Source organism: Nomascus leucogenys, chromosome 14 (assembly GCF_006542625.1).
Source record: "Nomascus leucogenys isolate Asia chromosome 14, Asia_NLE_v1, whole genome shotgun sequence".
NCBI lineage: Eukaryota > Metazoa > Chordata > Mammalia > Primates > Hylobatidae > Nomascus > Nomascus leucogenys.
Window position 1 is genome coordinate 73,720,638 of NC_044394.1, and position 25,286 is coordinate 73,745,923.

Sequence of the window (25,286 nt, forward strand, 5' to 3'; positions counted from 1 at the left end):
ATGAGAGGATGTTTGGTGGAGGGGAACACGGGGAGACGTTGGTCAAAGAGTATAAAGCTTCAGTTACGCAACAGAATTAAGTTTCTGGAGATCTCATGTACAGCATGTGACTATGGTTAAGAATACTATATTGCATGCTTGAAATTTACTAAGAGAGCAGATCTTAAGTGTCCTCATCCCCTGACCCTCCACAATGCTAACCAAAAAAAAGAGAATGAAAATAAATTCTCTATAAAAAAGACAAAATCAGAGACTAATGAGGCAGGCAGCTCATTTGAGGTCAGGAGTTCGAGACCAGCTGGGGCAACATGGAGAAACCCCATCTCTACTAAAAATACAAAAATTACCCAGGCGTGGTGGTATGCACCTGTAATCCCAGCTACCTGGGAGACTGAGGCAGAATTGCTTGAACCTGGGAAGCAGAGGCTGCAGTGAGCCAAGATCACACCACTGCACTGCAGCCTGGGCGACAGAGCAAGACTCTGCCTAAAAAAAAAAAAAAAAAAAAAAAAGGAATGAGTGTTTAATGGTTACAGAGTTTCAATTTGTGATGACGAGAAAGTTCTGAAGATGGTGATGACTGCGCAGCATGAATGTACTTAAAACCCTGAACTGTACACTAGATCAAATCTCATACACTCTCTGAGCATCGAAATAAGTAGTAACAGAATATTCACAAAATTAAACAAGCATCTATAAATCTATGCTAACACAAATAAATGAAAAACTAATAGAAAAGAAAGCCCTCCCTTACAGAATAGCAACTAATAAACATAGAAAAAATGCTGGTGGGGGAAAACACCACGTGGTAACCATCACAGTAATATTAACTCAGCAAAGAACCAGCAATGGAATAGTAATTCAGCTAATAATTCATCAACTAGTGGGTGAAAATATGAAGAAAGGGGGCTCCACATAGCTTTCAGCTATCTCTCCACAAGTTACTTATTACAGAGAAAAACAGAAACTGTACAGTGAATTAACCTAAAGAACACAACTTTGAAGGGATCAGTTAACATGAGTCGTAACAGGACAAACCAATGTCATGTGCTTCCTGAAATATCTTGAATCTCATCATGAGGAAGCAAAACATAAACCTAAATTACAGGAGAGCTATGATTCCCAGCACTTCGGGAGGCCAAGGCGGGTGGATCACTTAAGGTCAGGAGACCAGCCTGACCCTAATGGTGAAACCCTACCTCTACTAAAAATAAAAAAAATTAGCCGGGCGTGGTGGTACACACCTGTAGTCTCAGCTGCCAGGGAGGCTGAGGCACAAGACTCTGACTCAAAAAAATAAAAATAAAAGACTGGTGGTTGGCAGCATCTAGGTGGCTTCAGGATGGGGCTTGTCACCAGGAAGACCAAGCCAGGATTAGAGGATTGGGACTTTCAGCCCCACCCTCAACCTCCAGGAAGGGGATAGGGGCTGGAGGTTAAGCTAATCACCAATGGCCAATGATTCCATCAGTCATCCTATGTAATAAAGCCTCCATAACAACCCAAAGGACTGGGTCAGGGTAGCCGGGCACAGTGGTACAGTCCTGTGGTCAGGCTGCTTGGCAAGCTGAGGTGGGAGGATCACTTAAGCCTGGGACATTAAGGCTGCACGGAGCTGTGATTGTGCCACTGCACTCCAGCCTGGGCAACAGAGTGAGACCCGTCTCTTTAAAAAAAAAAAGAAAAGAAAAAAAACATTACTGAGACAGCTGGTGGAATCTGAATATCAACTATGGATCCCACCCACATGACCTTCTCTGATTTTTGTAAATGTACTGTGGTTATTGAAGAGAAAGCCTTGTTCTTAGAAAAAGTATGCTAAAATCTTTATGGAAAATGGGACAATGTCTCAATACTGCTCTCAAATGGTTCAAAAGAAAAAAATTATAAAGAGCATACAGAAGATAAAGCATGTGGGGCAAAGCATAGCAACGGGTGGATCTGGGTAATGTGTATACAGGGGGGTCCCATGTAACATCTTTGCTCTAAGTGTAAAATTATATCAAATGAGCCACAATTCCACTTAACAGGAATATACTCAAAAGAATTAAAAGCACAAGGACTTAAATAGATATTTGTACACTCATGTTCACAGCAGCATTATTTGCAATGACCAAAAGGTAGAAACAACCCAAGTGTCCAACAGAGCACTTAAATTAATAACTAAATTTAGTTTAAACATTTAGTTTAAACATTTTTTAAAAAATGAAAACATAGGGCCGGGCGCGGTGGCTCATGCCTGTAATCCCAGCACTTTGGGAGGCCGAGGTGGGTGGATCACCTGAGGTCAGGAGTTCGAGACCAGCCTGACCAACATGGAGAAACCCCCGTCCCTACTAAAAATACAAAATTAGCCAGGCGTGGTGGCACATGACTGTAATCCCAGCTACTCGGGAGACTGAGGCAGGAGAATCGCTTGAACCTGGGAGGCGGAGGTTGCAGTGAGCCGAGATCGCGCCATTGCGCTCCAGCCTGGGCAATAAGAGCAAAATTCTGTCTCAAAAAATAAAATAAAATAAAAACATAGAACAGAAAATAAACAACAAACTCAGCCTGTTGCCAAAGGACAATTCTTTCAGTGGCCATTATCAAAGCAACAAATACTCTTCACTAGGAGGAAATCTCAAAGATAAGTTATTCAAAGAATGTCATTCTACTTTTTAAAAATATATTTTCAAAACCTAGGAGGCAATGGGGTATAACTTCTACCTTGCATATTTTGAATATTATTGAAATATCTGTATTTTGAGATCCCTTATATGCCACTAGTATTAAGAAGGTGAAAAAAAGTTAAAATTAGTTAGATAAGCAGACTGAGGTGCCTCAATGAAACTACCAAAGAATGTATATGGGTCAAATATCTGTCACTGACCCCTATCGATGAGGCCAGTATAAGGCAAGCCTCTGTCACAAGAGGGAATGCACAGGCATTCTGGACATTGTGACCCCCTGACCACTTGATCACTCTAGACCGCCCAGGGGTTAACCCCAAAACTAGAAAGGAACTGAAAACCTAAGGCCAAGGGATAGGACAATTCACAAAGCCTCAAGCCCACCTTAAAACGACGAAGAGAATCTGCGATGCCTGGAGCAATCTCCTTATCCACCCAGCCAACCATGACGCCGTCCAGCAGGACAGGGTAGCACTCACTGTATGGTCGGTGGGGAGCTCCATCAACGGGAGTGACCCCTGGTAAAGGGAACAAACAGCACAATCACATCAGAATGCTGCATCCAACATTCCAGATTCCCTCCAGATGGGGTCAACAGCTGCTGTATCAGTTCAGATATCAAATTATCCTTGTCTCTAAAACAGGTACAGGCATTATTTCTTTTAATTGCACTTCACAGATATTTCAAGCAGGCTTATCAATGCCGTTTTTCCAACAACAAGTGTTCCCTTTGTGTCTCTGTGCCGGCATTTTGGTAATTCTTGCAATATTTCAAATATTATTATTATTATATCTGTTATGGTGATCTGTGATTAGTGATCTCTGATGTTACTACTGTACTTGTAGATGTGGTAGAAATAGCAAGACAACTAGAATTAGAAGTAGAGCCTGAAGCTGTGAGTGAATTGCTGCAATCCCATAATCAAATTGGGTTTTGATTATAATCAAATTATGGATGAGGAATTGCTTCTCAGAGGATGAGCAAAAAAAATGTGTTTGTTTTGTTTTGTTTTTGAGACAGGGTCTTGCTCTGTCGCTCAGGCTGCAGTGCAGTGGCATGATCATGGCTCACTGCAACCTCAACCTCTTGGATTCAAGCAGTCCTCCCACCTCAGCCTCCCGAGTAGCTGACAGGTGTGTGTCATCATGCTTGGCTAATTAAAAAAAATTTTTTTTTTTTGTAGAGACAGGGTCTCCCTATGTTGCCTAGACTGGTCTCGAACTCCTGGGCTCAAGCAATCCTCTTGCCTTGGCCTCCCAAAGTGCTGGAATTACAGGCCTGAGCCACTGTGCCCAGCAGAAACGGTTTCTTGAGATGGGATCTCAAGAAATGAGAAGATGCTATAAACATTGTTGAAATGACAATACAGGATTTAGATTATTTCATAAACTTAGTTGATAAAACAGCGGCAGGGTTTGAGGGGACTGACTGCAACTTGGAAATAATCTCCTCTGTGGGTAAAATGCTATCAAACAGCATCACATGCTACAGAGAAATCTTTCATGAAAGGAAGATTCAATTGGTGTGGCAAACTTCTTTGTTTTATTTTAAGAAATTGTCACAGGCCGGGCGCGGTGGCTCATGCCTGTAATCCCAGCACTTTGGGAGGCAGAGGCGGGTGGATCACGAGGTCAGGAGATCGAGACCATCCTGGCTAACACAGTGAAACCCTGTCTCTACTAAAAATACAAAAAAATTAGCTGGGCGTGGTGGCGGGTGCCTGTAGTCCCAGCTGCTCGGGAGGCTGAGGCAGGAGAATGGCGTGAACCTGGGAGGCGGAGCTTGCAGTGAACCGAGATTGCGCCACTGCACTCCAGCCTGGGCGACAGAGCGAGACTCCGTCTCGAAAAAAAAAAAAAAAAATGTAATTACAGTTGATCCTCATTATGTGCACATTTGCCTACTTGGTACATTATCTCTGTAACCACAAAATACTGGGGATGCTTTCAAAGTCATTTCAGAACATACAGCAAAAAACTTTGAGTCCCCTGATGCAGACGCTCCCAGCAGCTGAAGTCAAACAAGACGATGCCATGCTTTCTTGTCAGATCATACTGTAAACAAGTGTCCCTTGCCCAGTCTGTTCACTGGCATGTTTTCAGCATTTTTGTGCTTTTTGTTGGTGTGATTTCACTGTTTAAATAACAGCTTCCAGGCCTGGCATGGTGGCTCACACCTGTAATCCCAGCATTTTGGGAGGCCAAGGCAGAAGGAATGCTTGAGGCCAGGAGTTTGAGACCAGCCTGGATAACATAGCAAGACCCCATCTCTACAAAAAAAAAAAAAAAAAAAAAAAAAAATTGCCTCCGAGTGCAGCACTGAAGTGCTGCCTAGTGTTCATAAATGCAAAAAGGTTGTGATGTGCCTAACAGAAAAAAATGTGTGTTAGATAAGCCTATAATTACAGTGCTGTTGGCTGAGAATTCAATGTTACCACATGAACAATATATATTTTTAAAGTGTGTCTTTCAACAGAAACACACAAAAAACAAGGCTACATATTGATGAGCTAACAAAAACGTAACCTGAGGCTCAAAGGAACCTTGCCCTGTATTTCCCCTAGGCACAATGGTTCAATATTCACTGGTGACTTTAAAGATGAGTACTACAAATAATGAGAATCAACTGAAATTAAGTAAAAAAAGAACACTCTTCCATGAACCATAAATACATTCTGAAGACATCAAGTGTTTGTTAGAGTGTCACAAGTTACCCACCTCGTGTTTCATCTGTCACCACAATATGAACATCTCTATGGAAAGTTAGGTAGTGATTCTGTCTTCTTCTCTAGTGCCAGAGCAAAAAACCCTTCCCCATCTCTTTTTCTGCAGTTGGATATATTTTCTACCTCTCCGCTTTTTCTTTTCTCCTTTCTACCCTCTCCTGGACTTTGACATTTTGAATCACCAGTAACAAAATTCTTTTCCTCATAGAGGATAAATCTTCAAATTACACTGATTACATCTTCTGAATCTTGAGTATTTCTTGATTACTTTCTGTGGGGCCCTCTTACAGGCAACTCTCTCTCTCTTTTTTTTTAGATGGAGTCTCACTCTGTCACCCAGGCTGGAGTGCGGTGGTGCAATCTTGGTTCCCTGCAACCTCCTTCTCCTGGATTCAAGCGATTCTACTGCCTCAGCTTCCTGAGTAGCTGGGACCACAGGCACATGCCACCACACCCAGCTAATTTGTGTGTGTGTGTATTTTTAGTGGAGATGGGGTTTCGCCATGTTGACCAGGCTGGTCTTAAACTCCTGACCTCAAGTGATCTGCACACCTCGGCTTCCCAAAGTGCTGGGATTACAGGCATGGGCCACCATGCCCGGCCAGGCCACTCTAATTGGGAGAAGTACTTTTAAGCAGAACTTTCCTGAGTCAATGCCCTTCTAGTTGCTTGAGAACACCTATCATCTGATCCCCATGAACTGGAAGTTTTACTGTATAAATATTAATCCCACTGAGGACCCTGTCCACAGACCACCAAAGACAGAACATTTCTAGTCTCCAAATCATAAATGGAGAACCCTGGGACTAGAAGACTGCAGAGAAGGCTGACATCTTTAGGTATGAAGGTAAATTCAAACCAAGTATCAAGCCAAGCAGAGACAGAGATAGCAGCTTTAAGGTTATCAGGAAAAAAGGTTATATATCTGATGACATCAGGGTAGACTGGAAAATCTCCTTTTAAACTGTCCTCCTGCAAACTAACACTGTTTTCTATTTAGAAATGCAAAGATCCACCAAGAGATGCAAGAAGAAATGACCCAAAAAACTACTCAATAGCTTCTATACTTCTAATATTAATGACTAGTCTATTTCAAATGCTTTGGCATCATTCTTATTCATTTATTTTTCATTTTGGAGATAGGATCTCACTTTCTCACCCAGTCTAAAGTGCAGCAGCGACACAATCACAGCTCACTGCAGCCTCAAACCCCTGGGCTCAAGCAATCCTCACTTCCATTATCTTTTTTTTTTTTCCCCAAAGAAAACAAAACACCTATAACACTTAGTTTCTCCTGTTTTCACTTTCAAAGAATGCATTCAGCCTTCTATAGAGGAGCCAAGAAAGCAGCCCAACTCCTGCACAGAAGAGTAAAAAAGAATTCTTATAGAAAATCTCTGCTGAATCTCCAAAAGCAGCACAACTTAACAGGTTAAAAACCACGTAACCTTGGCCGGGCGCGGTGGCTCACAACTGTAATCCCAGCACTTTGGGAGGCCGAGGCAGGCACATCACGAGGTCAGGAGATCGAGACCATCCTGGCTAACACGGTGAAACCCTGTCTCTACTAAAAATACAAAAAATTAGCCAGGCATGGTGGCGGGCACCTGTAGTTCCAGCTACTCAGGAGGCTGAGGCAGGAGAATGGCGTGAACCCAGGAGGCAGAGCTTGCAGTGAGCCGAGATCGCACCACTGCACTCCAGCCTGGGTGACAGAGCAACATTCCATCTCAAAACAAACAAACAAACAACAAAAAAATAAAAACACATAACCAAACAAGATGTTTATCACTGTACACTACATACCCAAGTTGCACAGTAAAGCTGGAATAGATGCCGTATACACAAACTGTGTGACAACCTCACATACGGCAGTTAGGTGGTTCATCAGGCCACAGGGCTCCCCGTCTGGGGTATGCACGGGACAAAGGAAGCCCCAGGACTCTGGCAGCAGCCTGCGTACTGTGGTGGTCCTCATCTTGGCAAAATCAGCCCCTCTGTGCACGCAGCGGAAATGGGAGAGGTAGCGTATGAAGTTCAGCTTGTCAGCCACAACACAAAGTCCAGAATCTTGTAGGAGGCCAAGACCTTGATAAAACAAAAGTCATTCAAAAATGGGCCAATCTTTTAAAAAACGGAAATTTTTGAGGCTTTATGACAACAAAACCTCAGAGCATTCTACAGATCATAGAATGAATTATTACAACATTTATTCTCCTAGCTCTGATGAGTGTAAAGAGTTCACAAAAAATATGTAAAATAATCCCCAGATTTCACAAACTGTATTAGCCCCAACTATTCCCTGTCTCCTCTATGACCTCCTTTGTGGGTGAACATTAAATGAGTTAATAAAATAGCAAGTGGTTAAATTCATCTGAGAGGGTCAGATAATAGACAAGCAGGTAAGCAGGCTAATGAAAGCATCAGCATCAGTAACATGGGTTTAAAAAAAAAAAAAAAAAAAAGGCCAGGCACAGTGGTACATGCTATAATCCCAGCACTTTGGGAGGCCAAGGTGGGTGGTTCACCAGAGCTCAAGAGTTCCAGATCAGCCTCGGCAGCATAGCGAAACCCCATCTCTACAAAAAATACAAAAATTAGCCAGGTGTGGTGGCTTGTGCCTGTAGTCACAGCTACTCGTGGGGCTGACGTGGGGGGATCACCTGAGCCCGGGAAGTCAAGGCTGCAGTGAGCCATGATCCTGCCACTGCACTCTAGACTGGGTGACAGAGTGAGACCCTGACTCAAAATAGAAAAAAAAAAAAAAAAAATTCTGGATTCCCAATTAACACTTTTTAAGTTTCTGGGGTCATTCTCTTTTTTGTTGAGACAGGGTCTCACTCTGTCACCAGGCTGGAGTACAGTGGTGCAATCACAGCTCACTGCAGCCTTGACCTCCTAGGCTCAAGCGACCCTCCTACCTTGGTCTCCCAAAGTGTTGGGATTACAGGCATGAGCCACCACACCTGGCCTCTCAGGTCACTCTGAGGCAAGGCAACTGGTTTAGAGATGGGCATGTACAGCAATCCATCCAGAATTCCTGTTAGGTAAGCCTTCCTCAGAAGTCTAAGTGGTCTTTCATTTTCTAGAAGGAAGCAGAGAAAATGTATTCGGTTATTTGAATTAAATTTTAGCTGTACAGACACCTTGTCTAAAGCCCTTCAGACCTATAGTTGTCCAAGTCATAGTTATGAGAAATTTACTTTTTTCGGGGGGTTTGCTTTTAAAAAGAACTCTCAGGGACAGGCAAATCTACACTAAGCAAATAATTTGAAAAACATAACTAAAACAATCTATTTAATTTTACCTGTTTTAGAACGCAGATTCCCAGTAGCAAAAAGGTATTCAAATGGTTTTGTAAGGTCTATTCCCATTGTAAAAATCCTCATCAAATTGTCAGTGTTCATGGAAACATTGGTCTTCTGAGCCTTCTTATCAAAAGCTATTTTAATAGACACTAACCAACCTTCCAGTTTTTCCTGAAATAAGAAAAAAAAATTAATATAAAATGGTATGTGAGCCAGGTGTGGTGGCTCACATCTATAATCCCAGGATTGGGTGGATTGCTTGAGACCAAGAGTTCAACATGAGACTGGGCAGAATGGTGAAACAAAACCCTGTCTACAAAAAATTCAAAACTTAGCCAGAAAGGGGTGGGGTGAGGGGGTGGGGCGTGCCTGTAGTTCCAGGTACTTGGGAGGCTGAGGCAGAAGGATCACTTGAGTCCAGGAGCCTAAGGTTTCAGTGAGCCATGATTGTGCCACTGCACTCCAGCCTGGGAAACAGGGCAAGACCCTTTTCTCAATAAAATAAAATAGTATGTGTTTCAATTATCACAAACTTCATATTTATTCCCATGTAATCTGTACAATCTTTAACAAAGGTCTACTAACATACATCAAAACCAAAAACCTGAAAGAGGGCTTTTCAGGTGCAGAAAGGATAGCTCCTCAGTGTGACACCCTCCTTCACCCATTATACTTGTTATATACCTAAAACCAATCCCACGAACTACACAGTCCATCTTAATCTATGCTGCCAACACTAAGTGAAATGGCTAAAGCAGCCTGCAATTCCAAAATTACAGCTAGATTGGAGGAATCAGTTTTGGTATTCTGCAGCACTGTAGGTTGAATACAATTAACTATATTTGTTGTATATTTTCTCACTGCAGCCTCAACCTCCTGGGTTCAAGGGATCCTCCTGCCTCAACCTCCTGAGTAAGGTGGGACCATAGGTATGTGCCACCATGCCTGGCTATTTTTTTTGTAGAGATGGGGTCTCACTTTGTTGCCTAGGCTGGTTTCAAACTCCTGGGCTCAAGCAATCCTCTTGCCTCAGCTTCCAAAGTGCTAGGATTACAGGCATGAGCCACCACACCCAGCCTTATTGTATATTTTCAAAAAGCTAGAAGAGGGGATTTTGAACGTTCACAACACAAAAAAAGATACATGTTTGAGGTGATTAATGTGTTAATTACTCTGATTTGATCATTATACATTATTTACATATATGGAAATATCACTGTATACCCGATAAATATGTACAGTTATTACATGTCAACTAAAAATAAAAGAAAAAAAGACTATACACCATCAGCGCTTTCTATGGGTGGTTCAGAAACCACTGAAAATACCTAACAGAATGTTTGAGATAGGTTCTCTCCTATATTTGATACTTGGAAGAAAGCCTGGAAGATGTACATAGGTCACTTAATCACTGTATACCTTTTCTAGCAGGCCCCCGAGTCAACACATTAGCCACTGACTATTGATAATCCACCTCTTCAAACTATCAGTGTTTGAACACTCACACTTGGAAGACCTAACTGTTCTTCCAGAAGACAGCACTTGAAGTGACACATTTCATTTCTGTATATTCTCTGGCACTGACACTGCATTTAGTATCACTGTGTGGTGCAGTAATATTAAATTTTCAGTACTTGGAAGGAATAAATTTTGGAGAGGTGTGGGAAGAAGGAATATATTTTACAAAATGTTACGATGAATATCACAACTGACAACACACTACTAGGATTTGTAAGTACACTGCTAAAAATCTGTAATGTACAGATAAGGGAATTACCAGAGAGTGAAGGAAGCTGTTAGCTTACCCAACAAGGGTGTTAGCATAGGTTTGGTCTTTATCAAGTGAACCTAGAGGATCAAGTTTGAATGGAAGAGCCTGGCATCAGTGCTCCACCTCTGCTGGTTGCTGTGTAGATTCCTTTCTTGAGCCTACATCTTCCTGTGTCATAAACATTTTTATCAGGTGTACACTGAACACTTCATCTTCACAGTCAAGATGGAATAAGAAGCCCTGGATCTTGACAACTGATTTGTTTGTGTTCTTCTGCCTTTTTTTCATCAACTATGTCTACTTCCTTATTTGGGTTTAAAATCAAAACCGGAAAAGCTAACTCAAGTGTTTTATGGTTAATCTACAAATAATACAGAAAATATAGTTGCTATTTTTCAATTTTATGTTGCTTATTTCAATGTAAATACAATGTGAATTTTTAACAGTCTATAATTCATCTTATGTCATGGTCATGTATCTTCTGAAGATTGTTTTTAGGCTCCAAACTCAAAGGTTTAAAAGCTTTAACATAGCTGGTAAGGAAATCAGATACTCAGCAATGAATTCTCTGAAAAAGCCCCAATTTTCCCTTTGTTTCTCTTGTTGCTGAAACAGGTAACCTTAGTAATGCCTTGCTACAGAAGACTCATTTCTTTTCTTTTTTTTCTGTTGAGACAGGGTCTTGCTCTGTCACTTAGACTGGAGTGCACTAGCATGATCACAGCACACTGCACCCTCTGCCGCCTGGGCTCAGGCAATCCTCTTACCTCAGCCTGCTGAGTAGCTGGGACCACAGGTATGGCCCATCAGTCCTGGCTAAATTTTTTAAAAATTATTTGTAGAGACGAGGTTTTGTCTCTGGGCTGTTTGCCCAGATTAGTCTCAAACTCCTGGGTTCAAGTGATCCTCCCACCTTGGCCTCCCAAAGTGCTGGGATTACAGGTGTGAGCCACTGCACTAGGCAATTTTTTCTTTTTTCTTTTTGAGATAAGGTCTTGCTCTTTTGCCCAGGCTACAGTGCAGTAGCATGATCACCCCTTATTGCAGCCTTGACCTCCTGGGCTCAGGGATCCTCCCACCTCAGCCTCCCAAGTGGCTGGGACCACAGTCATGTACCACCATGCCCAGCTAACAGTTTTTTTTTTTTTGGAGACAGGGTCTTGCTCTGTCGCCCAGGCTGGAGTGCAGTGGCGTGATTTCAGCTCACTGTAACCTCCGTCTCCCAGGCTCACGCAATTCTCCTGCCTCAGCCTCCTGAGTAGCTGGGATTGTAGGAGCATGCCAGCGTGCCCAGCTAATTTTTATATTTTTTGTAGAGACAGGGTTTTGCCATGTTGCCCAGGCTAGTCTTGAACTCCTGAGCTCAGGAGATCCACCCACCTTGGCATCTCAAAGTGCTGGGATTATAGGCGTGAGCCACTGCACCTGGCCACTGCTAATAGTTTTTATTATTTCTGTAGTGATCTCCCTGTGTTGTCCAGGCTGGTCTCAAACTCCTTGGGCTCAAGTTACCCTTCTGCCTCAGCCTCCCAAAGTGCTGGGATTACAGGCATGAGCTACTGTACCCCCGGTCTCATTTCTTTTTCTTTTCTTTTTTTCCTAATTAGGAATTTATGTGGAATGAAGACACATTTATAAGTGTGAAATACAATGAGCCCACCATGCCTCACTTTAAGTAGATGGGAAATGTAAATTAACCTTTACTTGAAAGGTTAATTTAATAACAGATTAAATTAATAAGAAAAAACTTATGCTGCCTGCTTTCAATTTTTGTCAGGAAAATTCTAGGCTGCTGAAATTTTTCAATCTAATTTTATTGACAGAGAAAACAGAAACAAAGATTATTACTTTTGGGAAGAATGTAAATAAGAATTACTAACTAGATAAGAAATTAGAAGGCCAGGCATGGTAGCTCACGCCTGTAATCCCAGCACTTTGGGAGGCCAAGGAGGGTGGCTCACTTGAGGTCAGGAGTTCGAGACCAGCCTGGCCAACATGGTGAAATCCCGTCTCTACTAAAAATAAAAAAATCAGCCAGGCATGGTGGCACACGCCTGTAATCCTAGATACCTGGGAGGCTGAGGCAGGAGATCACTTGAACCCGGGAGGCGGAGGTTGCAGTGAGCCGAGATTGTGGCACTGCACTCTAGCCTGGGAGACAGAGCAAGACTCTGTCTCAAAATAAAATAAAATAAATTAGAAGCCAGGCACGGTGGCTCACACTTGTAATCCCAGCACTTTGGGAGGCCGAGGCAGGTGGATCACCTGAGGTCAGGAGTTCAAGACTAGCCTGGCTGACATGGTGAAACCCCATCTCTACTAAAAATACAATACATTACCTCTTAGATTACATCTTTTTGGGAATAAGATGCAAAATATAAAATGCCACTGAATCAATATTCTTACGAAATCATTTCTGTGCCATGCCAACTTTCTCTCTATATACATCTACAATCAAATTTCACTACTCACAGTAGTTATGTTCTAGTGAACACTGAATTAACACATACGAAACCACTGCTCCTGGGGAGAAATACAGGGCTGGGTTCCTGCAAGTCTCTGGTCATAACATTCTAGTCAACGGATCAATATACAATCTTGTTTAATGCAATCTTCTGCTGAAAGGCACCTTATTTAATATACCTTGTTAATTCGTTAACACTGAACACTAGACAGCACTTCAGTGCTATGCTTGGGGACCATTATAAACGGCAAAAACTGGCCAGGAGCACTGGCTCATGTCTCCAATCCTATCACTTTGGGAGGCTCAAACAGGAGGATCACATGAGCCCAGCAGTTTGAGACCAGCCTGTACAACATAGTGGGACCCTGTTTCCACACAAAAAATTAAAAATTAGCCGGGTGTGGTGGTGAATGTTTATAGTCCCAGCTGCTCAGGAGGCTGAGGTGGGAGGATTGCTTGAGCCTGGGAGGTTGAGGCTGAGACCTGGTCTCCAAAAAAAAACAAAAAAGTCACCAATAAGAAGCACGACAATGTGAAAAACATAACACTGAATATACCTCAAAAAGGACCCTCTTTATAGTATGAGCTGAAACCGGAAAGCAGAGCATTGCTCTGCCCAGCCTCAGCTGTAACATTTGCCTCAGGAGACACAAATTCTTCACTGCTCTGCTCATGTGTGTGAATAATCATGAAAGCACCGAATAGTGACATTAGGGTTACAAATTTATTTTAGCCAGTGAGTGAATTCACAAATACACAATCTACAAATAATGAGGATCAACCATATGTATGAATATAGGCCATTTGCTTTTTATCATTAACACTGTGACCAAGATTTGATGTGATCTTTATATAAAAATATTAAGCAAATTTCCAAACCTGGTGTAAGCTAGGATTTCTGATTCCCTTACTGCTAAATGAACAAACAAAAAAGAGACCACACAAAATGCCAAAACTAGAAACTATAAACATGCAGAAAACAGTACTACTGGACAAAGTCACACCATTCCACAAGTGGTACCACTGGCCAAGGGTGGACATAGCACACATTTACCTTCAGAAACATAAGGAACAGCTGACCCGGTGTGAGGACTTCTTGGTTCACTAAACTATCAGGATTGTCCTCCATGCACTCTCCTTTGGCTAAAGCAAAGAGCTTTCGCGTCATGAGACAAAGCATATAAAACTTTTCAGTATTGGATTTCAAGTGGATACAGATGCACTGGCTGTCAAAACAGAAAAAAAAAAAAGCTTAAAACAATCCAGTTGGTAATATTACTTAATGTTCTATTAACCAAGATCCCCAATTCATGCTTACTTAACTTTAATTAAATAAAATTAAGCATTCAGTTTTTGAGCTGCACTGGCCACATTTGAAGTGCTTATCATGTGGCTAGTGACTATGCACTGGACAGCACCAGCATGGAGCTGGCTTCTTTAGTAATTATACGGTGGTTATATAAGACAAAGTCCTTGCTTTGGAGAAATAAAGAGACACAATCCCTGCAACTTTCAAACCATACAGAAGAAAAATGTACATCTGTGTACACAGAAAGTAAAAAAGTAAATGTAAATGAATGAAATGTTCACAATTAGTGAATATAAGAATCCAATGTACTATTTGGACATTATTCTGGAAGTCTGAAATGATTTCAAAATAAAAGTTAAAAAGTACTATGAAATAAAACACAACTACTAAAAAAAATACAAGTGAGGAGGGGCCACAAAAACAAAGGTAGCCCCTGGCTGGCAAGGACCAGAATTCTACCCCAAGATTCACTCTCATTCCCAAATGACTCGCCCGCCCAAACTGCAACCAATACAAAGAACCACTGACAGCCCTCCACCAATCCAAAAACAGTTTAGACAAAGCACACATACTTAAACAGGAACTCCGCAGCTTGCTCATTTGGGTACCAGTCAGGAACATTGAGTTTCACTCTGAAGCATTCACCTAGGTAGTTAAGGACCTGTTTTTGTGTGGAACAACCCTCCTCCATTACAATCCTTAACATCTGAGAAACAGAGTTCCTAAGGAAAGAATCATCCTCTTTTCCTTTGATGAGCTCCTGAAAGATCTGATAATCAGAAAAGCTGACAAGTGCCTGGAATAGAAAATAACGGGTTTAATTGCTCACTAATAACTAAAATATTTTATCTATTCAGTAATAATTATCTTCTCTAATTTTTTTAATACCCAAGGAAAGTTAGCACTCTGCTATTGCTGAATCAAAGTAAACTCTCTCAACTAAAGCATTCTTTGTATGATAGCCAGACAGCAAAATGGCCTCCAGGGTCCTCACCTCCTGGTGTTCACAAACATGTGTAGTTTCCTCCCATGCTGAATCAAAGCTGGCCTGCTTGACCAAGAGAATGTGGTGAAAAAGATGATGGGAGACTCCCAGGGCTAGGTCACAAAGGGCACTGCAGCTTTTGCCTTCTGCATCTTCTGCTGTCTGTTGTCTCAGTTAACTATGTGGAGGAAGACAGTTGCCTCAAGCAGCCTACAGAAAGGGCCATGTAGAGAGCAACCCCATGAGGAGACCTCCTGCCAACAACTAGAACTGATTTGCCAGCCATGTAAGTGAGCCACCCTGGAAGTCCTCAAAATGCCTGCAGTCCTGTCTGACATCTCCATGCAACCTCCTGAGACCCTGGGCCACAACTGCCCAGCCAAAGCACTGCCGAACTCCTGACCCACAGAAACTGTGAGACAGAAATGTTTATTGATGTTTTAAGCTATTGAATTTTTTTTTTTTTTTTGAGACGGAGTCTCGCTCTGTCGCCCAGGCTGGAGTGCAGTGGCGCAATCTTGGCTCTCTGCAAGCTCCGCCTCCCGGGTTCACGCCATTCTCCTGCCTCAGCCTCTCTGAGTAGCTGGGAGGGCAGGCGCCCGCCACCACGCCCGGCTAATTTTTTGTATTTTTAGTAGAGACGGGGTTTCACTGTGTTAGCCAGGATGGTCTGGATCTCCTGACCTCGTGATCCGCCAGCCTCGGCCTCCCAAAGTGCTGGGATTACAGGCGTGAGCCACCGCGCCCAGCCTAAGCTATTGAATTTTGAGGTAATTTGTTTTGGAGCAGTAGATAACTAGTACAGTATTATTTTAACAAAGAGAATCCATCCAATCTGCACAGGATACTACCCCCAATGAATTTCTTCGTAACAAAAGAAGGCATTCATTAAGTCATACCTTAAGTGCAAATCCCAAAGGAAGAAAAAACAGTTCTTTCCGGTAAATAAAGTTCAACATAACAGTGCCATTTTCCAAGTAGTGGAGGTTCATATTGACAGCGGAATGTTCTTCCCTCACACAGTGCACTGAAACTCCTATTGAACCAAACAACAAAAAAATCAGAAACTCATTGATACTATAATTGCTTCAATCATTTTTTTCTGAACAATCTTACCCTCTTAGACACAATTAAAGCCAAATCACTAAGTGTAGCCAAGACTGGCAATCAAAAATGTTTCTAAACCTCAGCAAATGTCCTCTTGCATGCAAAGTCTACCCAGATTGAGAAACACTAATGGAAAATAACTGAAACTATGAATTTAAGCAAACTTCAAAGTTTCCCTCCAGGACAGAGTCCACGTCTTTTAACACTTTATATCTGCCTTAAACTGTGGAGTCTGGTCAAGACATGGTGCTTGATCTAATAGTTCCAATGGAGAAAAGTAGAATTTTAGATTTTATTTCAGTTTCAGGCAAAGACTGCTAAGACATACTACAATTAACTGATGCAAAAGAAAATGACTAGACATTCGGGCATGCTGTTTTTCTAGGTATAGTATGTATGGCTATAATTAAGGTCTGATTTTTAGCTTAACTATCAGGACAAATTGTTTAACTGTCAGGGTTGCTCAAGAATACAACATGCTGTCTTAGGCATTGTCAAAGAGAATGCTCAAACAGAGGCCAGGTGGCTGTCAGACAGAGACCCTGAGGGGTGTGCCACGGTGGCCTGAATCAGAAGACATCCAAGGCCCACATTCACCTATGGCCAAGCCAGACTAGCTTTCATCTTCATAAGTAGTAACAAAAATACACATGCTCTTTCAGTTTGCAAAAGTGAAACATAATAGAAAGTTGGTTTTCCACTACGAAATTTTTGTAAATTTTAAAATGCTTATAATTGATAAAAATCATATATATTCAAGGTGGACAATACCTTGAATATACATATACATATATTATAATGATTTCCACAATCAAACTGATGAAAACATCAATCACCACCCATAGTTATCATTTGTATGTATGTGTGCAGGCGTGTGTGGTTGAGACACTTAAAATGTGCTCATCAAATTTTAAGTAAGCAGTACAGTATTACTATCGTCACGAGGCTGTACATCAGATCCCCAGAACTTAATTCATCTTGCAACTGCAAGTCTGTATCCTCTGACTAACATCTCTCCATTTCTTCTTCCATCCCAATTATGAAAACTTAACATAGGAATGCTCAATAGAAAAACAACAAAAAAACAAAAGAAAGGCCAGACACAGTGGCTCATGCATGTAATCTCAGCACTTTGGGAGGCCGAGGCGGAAGGACTGCTTGAGCCCAAGAGTTTGAGATCAGCCTGGGCAACATGGTGAAACCCCATCCCTACAAAAAAAAAAAAAAATTAGCCAGGGATGGTGGCACATGCCTGTGGTCCCAGCTACTTGGAAGGCTGGGGTGGGAGGATCATGTGAGCCTGGGAAGGTCGAGGCTATGGCGAGCTGTGATCACATCACTCTGCACTTCAGCCTGGGTGACAGAGTGAGACCCTGTCTCAGAAAAAAAAAAAAAAAAAAAAAAGAAACAAAAATATCAAAGACTATTTAGATGCATCTACTTTAGAAAAAAAAAGGTTTTAACATTTCCTTAAAAAACATTCTAATAATCTCCAGAACTTACCATACTGAGTATAACCAGGCCCTCTGGTTTTCCATTTTGGTCTTATCATTGCAATGGGAAAATTTCTCCGAGGCATAATCAACATTCGGATGACTTTTTCAATGCCATTGATTATAAAATAGCCCCCCATTTCCTGCCAAAAAGATGAATTGCAACTTGTTAAACAAAGATACATGACTAACTGTAAACATGAACCTCATTCCTAGCCAAAGGTAGTACAACACACAGAACAGGAACACAGAGGTGAAACGTACTACTGATCCCTTGAAAACAGTACACAGACACTGTCTTTGTGTGAATTAACAGTTTTCTCAAGTATATTACAAAGGTCCTAGGGACATGGGAAAAAAGTACGGAAGAAAAATAGGGTACTTCTCTTTATCAGACAGGCTCAACCTAACTTGCCTTTCTGTCCCCTAAAATGACTTCAGTCTTCAAATAACACTAAAAAAAACTTACTCCAAAGAGACACTGAAAGATAAAACTGGGCCAGGCGTGGTGGCTCACGCCTGTAATCCCAGCACTTTGGGAAGCCGAGACAGGAGCATCACGAGGTCAGGAGATGGAGACCATCCTGGCCAACACGGTGAAACCCCGTCTCTACTAAAAATACAAAAAATTAGCCGGGCGTGGTGGTGGGCACCTGTAGTCCCAGCTACTCGGGAGGCTAAGGCAGGAGAATGGCTTGAACCCGGGAGGCAGAGCTTGCAGTGAGCCAAGATCGCGCCACTGCACTCCAACCTGGGTGACAGAGCGAGACTCTGTCTCAAAAAAAAAAAAAGAAAGATAAAAACTGTAACCATTTTGCTTCTATACTCGAGTATGGTTTCCCAAATTAAGTTCAAAAACTTGATTGTATGAAAGCTCTGGAAACCAGAAATTTGGATTAGCTAAATAGAAAAATATTTTTAATAGCTCTGCTCAATATCACATTTCTGTAATAAACAGCTACTATTTACGAATTGCCTACTATGAAACAGGCATATTATACTAGGTGCTCTATGTTATCATAACATTTAATTCTCATAACCATGAGTGGGGTAGCTATTATACCCATTTGCAGCAGAGGAAACTGAGGCTCAGGGAGATTAACTTCCCCAAACCACAAGACTGATAAGCGGAAGAGTTGTGTGTCAAACCCAGATCTGACACCAAAACCCTCTTCCCACCACATAACACCATCTACCTATTTAGTAGGCACCATCTGTTCATCTTGATTACCTCAACTCAACACTGCAAAGCCACTTAATATAGCTGAAAGAAATGATGAAGGGAAGGCATATAAGTCATTTAATATGTGCACAGAATCTTACTGTTAGCAAAGCAGACATTTTTATTTTATTTTTTTAGTGACGGGGGTCTCACTCTGTCTCCCAGGCTGGAGTGCAGTGGCACAATCATGGCTCACTGTAGTCAGGCCTCCTGGGCTCAAGTGATGCTCCCGCCTTAGCCTCCCAATTAGCTGGGACTACAGATCCATGCCACCACCATGCCCAGCTAAATAGACATTTTTGACAATAGCTTTGTGGGTTAAGACAGCTTGAAAAAAAAAATTCGTGGAAGTATGTCTCTATCATTCAGAAAATTAGGGAAAAACCTACCAGTTCTTCCCCCCTGAACAGTAATATTCTCTAATTTTATAGCCACTTTTTCATACTGTCTAATTTGATAGTCATTCAGAGCCATACACTGTATGCAGGCAAGATACTGGCATCTCTTTCACCTATCCAGAAATTGGAGCAGAGAAAGAAAACACGGACACACTTCTTGTCTTCCTACTCCCAACACAGGCCTTCTCTACTGTCTCGTGCCTGGACGCCTGTGATTACCTCTGCCTCCTCATGGTGCTCAATGAGGGCTTGTGGGGGAAGGTTATGTAAGTTGCAAAGCTTGGATTTCACCATGATGGGAACATAGCCAAGAAACTGCTTAATGATTCCTTTTGAGATTCCATTCACTGCCCAGTTGATATCAGCCTAAATGAAAACGAGAGAAAAAGTTACTTAACAGAAATATCTGCATTTGCGAGAACAAATGAGTATTTTCAAAGACTGAGGAAGAAGATCAATTAAATTATTTCATGCCTTAGATTGGGATCTCTTAGACAACAGCACCAAGAAAGCAATTTCTGGCATAAACTTTATTAGGCAGCTGCCCTACTCCCAAATATGTGCAGTGTTGTGTGTCATACAGCGTCACTAGTACTCACTGTCAACTTCCCACGGTAGGTACTCCTTCGGCCCCGGCATTCTGCTGGATAAATGTTGACCTCTTTGCAGATGGTCCCTTTTGGAACTGTAGGTGGACTGATAACAGCATCCAGAATAGTAAAAGAGATACGCTCATCTTTGAAAGTAAATTCAAAGGGAGGTATAGCCTGAAATGCAATTCACACTATTAAATTGCTTGCATTTCCAAAGCATTTTTTCTCTGAGACTCTTCCAAATCTTATGTGTTCTACAAACATTGATGCCTGTGATGCCACCATGACACACCTAAAAAGGACAGTTAAGGCTACCTCCAGTTGGCCAGGCGTGGTGGCTCACGCCTGTAATTCCAGCACTTTGGGAGCCCGAGGCGGGAGGATCACGAGGTCAGGAGATCGAGACCATCCTGGCTAACATGGTGAAACCCCGTCTCTACTAAAAATACAAAAAAAATTAGCCGGGCGTGGTGGTGGGCGCCTGTAGTCCCAGCTACTCGAGAGGCTGAGGCAGGAGAATGGCATGAACACGGGAGGCAGAGCTTGCAGTGAGCCGAGATCGCACCACTGCACTCCAGCCTGGGCGACAGAGCGAGACTCCATCTCAAAAAAAAAAAAAAAAAAAGCTACCTCCAGTCTACTCATAACTTCACTAAATACTTAAAACCACAATGCATTATTAGTACAAGATTGTTTTGAGTGACTACATGTGTCAGAGACTGTAGCAGGCTCTAGGGATACAGCTGTGAACAAAACAAAATTCTTGTTCTCTGAACCAAGAGCCTTGTGTATTCTTAACTTGTCTATGTGCATAGCAAGACAAATGGGACTACTGCTAATATAACAAGAACATGGAAACATCCTTTAGGATTTAAGACTAGATGCTTAATGTACGATGGCAACGTCATACTGAAGCCAGAGCCATGCAACAGAAAAGATGGTGGCCAGGCCATCCCCTTCCACAGAAGTTACTTCTTTGTACCATTCTGTGGGGGAAGCTTTGCTGTTCTGAGGAAGGGGCATCACCAAGCTCTCCTATATATTAATTACAAGCAACCTCCTAGCCTTAGTCTTAGAATAATGAAAATGAAAAAATGGAACCAAGAAAGAATACCAAGGGGGTTCTCCATCCTCACGTGAGTTAACTGACATTTTATAAATTTTAAAATTTTATCTAAAGCTGGTATTATTTTAGAAATTCATATTTTATTTAAAAATAAAAGCCAGATGCAGTGGCTCACACCTGTAATCTCAATATTTGGGAGACTGAGGGAGGAGGACTACTTGAGCCCAGGAGTTTGAGACGAGCCTGGGCCACATAGGGAGACCCCGTCTCTACAAAAAATAAAAATAAAAAAACTAGCCGGGCATAGTGGTGCGCGCCTGTGGTCCCAGCTACTTGAGAGGTTGAGGTGGGAGGATCACTTGAGCCTGGAAGGTCGAGGCTGCACTGAGCTATAACCATGCCACTGCATTCCTGCCTAGGTGACAAAGTGAGATCCTGTCTCAAAAAAAAAAAAAAAAAAAAAAAAAAAAGGAGTTAAAAAAAGATTAGAAGATTTGCTTTCTCAAGACACAGCTGCACTATCTAGAAAGAAATACAGTGAACTGTTGTTATTCATAATAGTTATGTTCTATACAGTTGCCATAAACACTGAATTAGCCAATACCGAACCACTGCTCCTAGGGTAAATACGTGGTTAGCTTCCTGCGAGCCTCTGGTCACATTTCATCAACTGATCAATATACAGTCTTGCATTATATGTGTTTCTGTTTAAGGACAGCTTATTTAATACATATTATTGAGTCCGTAACTCATGCCTGAACAAAGCCTAAGATTTCATCCACTGATCAATACACAACCTTGCATTATGTGGGTTTCAGTTTAAGGACAGCTTATTTAATAGATATTATTGAGTCCCTAACTCATGCCTGAACAAAGCCTATGTTAAAGGCATGTATTAATATTTTCCCCAAAAGGCACAGCACAGCCTTCTTGTGCTTAGGAACTTTATACAGAACTTTAATACTTTCATACTTTGCTTGGGGGACATTTTAAACAGCAAAATCACCAACAAAAAGCACAAAACATGGAACTAAATAGTGAAGACAACCTCTGTTTATAGTTTAAGAACTTAAAACAAGAAGGCCGAGCATCACCTTGTTAGATCTCAGCTGGGAAAATTGACACTAAGCAACTCAACTTTTTCGCTGCTTCTGGGCATGGTGCTTTTGGAGTAGAAGTAAATTTTAGTGAGTAGGTGAATTTGCAAATATAGAATCCCCAAGTAATAAAAATCAATTGTATTTTGAAAAGATTTTGAAAAGACAGACACATAAATTCTGACTCACAGAAAGGAGGAATTCACTCCAAAGAGACTAGGCAAAATTATGTTTTGTAAGCAAAAAATATGGTAACTATTTTTTCCCTTGGCTTTATAAATATTAGTCATTTATGTTACTGTGTTTTACAGAACATTTTCAAATACTATATTATTATAGTTCTAGCTAAGTTGTGGCATCATTTTCTACGCAGGGCCAAATTTTCTTCATCTACTTCAACCAAAACAATTATCACAAGGGACTGAATGCAGACATGAGAATCCAGTTGTCTTTTCATTAAGCCAGACATTAAAAAGATTTTTAATAATGCAATTCATCTAACTTTTTTGCTTTGGAAAATATTTTTCTTAAAAATGTTAACATATAATTGGTTTATTTATTTATTTATTTGTTTTTTGGGGAGAGTCTCACTCTGTCACCCAGGCTGTAATGCAGTGGTGCAATCGTGGCTCACTGCAACCTCCGCCTCCCGGGTTCAAGCGATTCTCGTGCCTCAGCCTCCTGAGTAGCTGGGATTACAGACATGTGCCACCACGCCCGGCTAATTTTTGTATTTTTTAGTAGAGATGGGGTTTCACCAGGTTGGCCAGGCTGGTCTGGAACTCCTGACCTCAAGTGATCTACCCGCCTTGACCTCCCAAAGTGCTGGGATTACAGTCAAGAGCCACAACACCCAGACGACTGGCTTATTTTTAAATTAATTAGTGCTTTTCTAAAATTTCTCAATTTGATTTTTTTTTTTTTTTTAAAAAGACAGGTCTCACTCTGTTACCGAGGATGGAGTGCAGTGGCACAATCATAGTTCATTGCAGCCTCAAATTCCTGGGCTCAACTTATCCTCCCACCTCAGCCTCCCAAGTAGCTGAGACCAGCTACTTGGGTGCGCACCACCATGCCCCACTAATTTTTAAATTTTTGTAGAGGTGGGGTTTCACTATGTTATCCAAGCTGGTTTTGAAATCCTGGGCTCAAGTCATCCTTCTGCCTTGGCCTACCAAAGTCCTGGGATTACAGATGTGAGCCACTGCACCCAGCCCGATTAACTTTTAATTAGGTATTTTTCTCACAGACATGATACTGTAAGAATCCAGGCACAATACAAATAACCCCCACCACTCTAGTCTTTCTAAACAATAAATCTTCATGGCTCCCATATTATTTGCCGAATAGAGTTCAAGAATCAGACTGGCAATCAAAGCTCTCCACATTATCTCTATCCCTATCTCTCACAACACAAATCTTACCCAACAAAACCACAGGTAGGGTCCCCTAAGCATGTGACTCTGCTCTACTCTTCCCCTGGACGAAATGCACGTTTCTCACCCTCTTGAACTCATCTAATCCTGCCCCTTCTCAAACTCCTAGATTAGTTGCGCCGCCCATATGCTCCCACAGTAGCCCACATAATTCCTTGGCAGAGCAGTTCTCAAGAATATTGGCACGAACTGCTTTCATATCTTCACCCCTTCAACCCCCAAACACGACAGGAAGCACTTAAATGCATGAACTGTCTCGTACACGGGACTGCCTCCTCCACATCCTCTGAGCCTCGTGCCTGGAGACACTGGGGATGCTTACTAAACGAAACTTTCCCCCACCATACTCACTTGAATTCTGCTATCATGACTCTACGCTAATAATGCAATTACACTTTTCGATTCAATTTTGCTTTTATACCTTCCTCAGCACCTGCTTAATTCATAACAAATGACGAGTAGTTTCTCTCTTCAAAGCTCTAAGAGAAGGAAACTGGACATAACCTTGAACATTACACTGTACTACAAATAAGTTCGGAATCTTTTGAGGTACGTTTTGGAGAGTTAAGTCTTCAAGTGATATATAGCCGTGTGCATTGTGAAGCACACTCCAGATAAGCCACTTCCTCACTCTCACAGCACCCCGAAACTGTCCAAAGTACGGTCACAATCACTTTTCACTTCAGAATCACGAATACATCTCTTAAGACGCCTCGACTACAAGTCTCACGAAGCCCAGTTCTGTGTCCTGTTTAACATGTTGTGCTCTCCCGCTTACCCACCGAGCCTGCCAGGATCAAGGAGCACATGCATTTGGGGTCCTACTGTGACCTCCCAGCCATCTCCCTGGGATTGGCCTCGCCGCGGCAAGGGCGCCAGCGGACGCCGCGCTCACCTGCACCGCGAGGCCGAGACCCTCGTGCACAGCGTAGTTGAAGGACTCCACATGCGCCCGCGTCAGCTCCTGCAACGCTGTCTTTTGCTGTTCCCGCGGGATTCCATAAGAGGGGTCAGTCAAGTGCTTTAGGCTAGGCCCGCTGGGCAGGTTCCGCCACCGGCTGCCGGGATCCATGTGGCCACCTGCACACCGGACGCCAATGTCGCTATACACGCCGGAAGTAGTGGCCGGAGTCCCGTTTCCGCAGCCTGCTGGGAAATGTAGTTCCCTCTCGTTCCACCCGCCCTAGGCCCTACAGTTTCTGTTTCTTGGGGTCGACGTAGAACCAAAAACCCTCGCGAGTGAACGGGACGATTAAGGCCGTGTCCAGCCAGAGCGTGGCGGGCCCTCCCTTTCTCCCATTTTCCGCCCCACTTATCTCCCCCCTCTGCGAAAGATGCCGCAGGTGGAAGCCCGCTCCCCGCCCAGTTGAGCATGTGACCTCTTTGGCTCTCACTGGCTCAGTCAATTAGGATTGGAGGAGAGCGGTCTTCTCAGGTTCTCTTCTATTTTCCTTAACCTGTTCCCAGTCCCAGGCTGATGCCGACCCTGGGGAGTCATCTGGCCAAAGTCGTTGCTTCAACGAAAAAGCGGATGCCGGGCCCCGGGCTGACTCTCTACCCAACTCCTAACTCGCGAGGCTCACCCCTGGGAAGCCAAGGAGTGGTCGGGCCCCGCTAACCTCCTCGCATCTTCCGGACT

The 25,286-nt window shown here is 42.5% G+C and overlaps 1 protein-coding gene across 8 annotated transcripts in view; it reads right to left on the bottom strand.

Moving 5' to 3' along the window:
• POLR1B (RNA polymerase I subunit B) overlaps positions 1 to 25,278 on the bottom strand; it is a 37,192-nt gene extending 11,914 nt beyond the window's left edge. The window contains exons 1-11 of one of the 8 annotated variants that reach the window (XM_030827257.1): positions 24,543 to 24,787; positions 20,055 to 20,222; positions 19,675 to 19,821; positions 17,846 to 17,978; positions 16,135 to 16,271; positions 14,823 to 15,046; positions 13,996 to 14,167; positions 8,706 to 8,877; positions 7,205 to 7,486; positions 3,057 to 3,190; positions 348 to 482 (exon numbers count right to left, since the gene is read on the bottom strand). In XM_030827257.1, coding sequence (XP_030683117.1) covers positions 348 to 482; positions 3,057 to 3,190; positions 7,205 to 7,486; positions 8,706 to 8,877; positions 13,996 to 14,167; positions 14,823 to 15,046; positions 16,135 to 16,271; positions 17,846 to 17,978; positions 19,675 to 19,821; positions 20,055 to 20,222; positions 24,543 to 24,719 — 1,881 coding nt within the window. In that variant the 5' untranslated portion in view covers positions 24,720 to 24,787. Of the gene's footprint in view, positions 1 to 347; positions 483 to 3,056; positions 3,191 to 7,204; positions 7,487 to 8,705; positions 8,878 to 13,995; positions 14,168 to 14,822; positions 15,047 to 16,134; positions 16,272 to 17,845; positions 17,979 to 19,674; positions 19,822 to 20,054; positions 20,223 to 21,291; positions 21,384 to 24,542 lie in introns of all 8 variants that reach the window. The other 7 variants (XM_012512553.2, XM_003277679.3, XM_003277677.4 and 4 more) reach the window with 7 other exon arrangements.
• Positions 25,279 to 25,286: the final 8 nt, after the last annotated feature.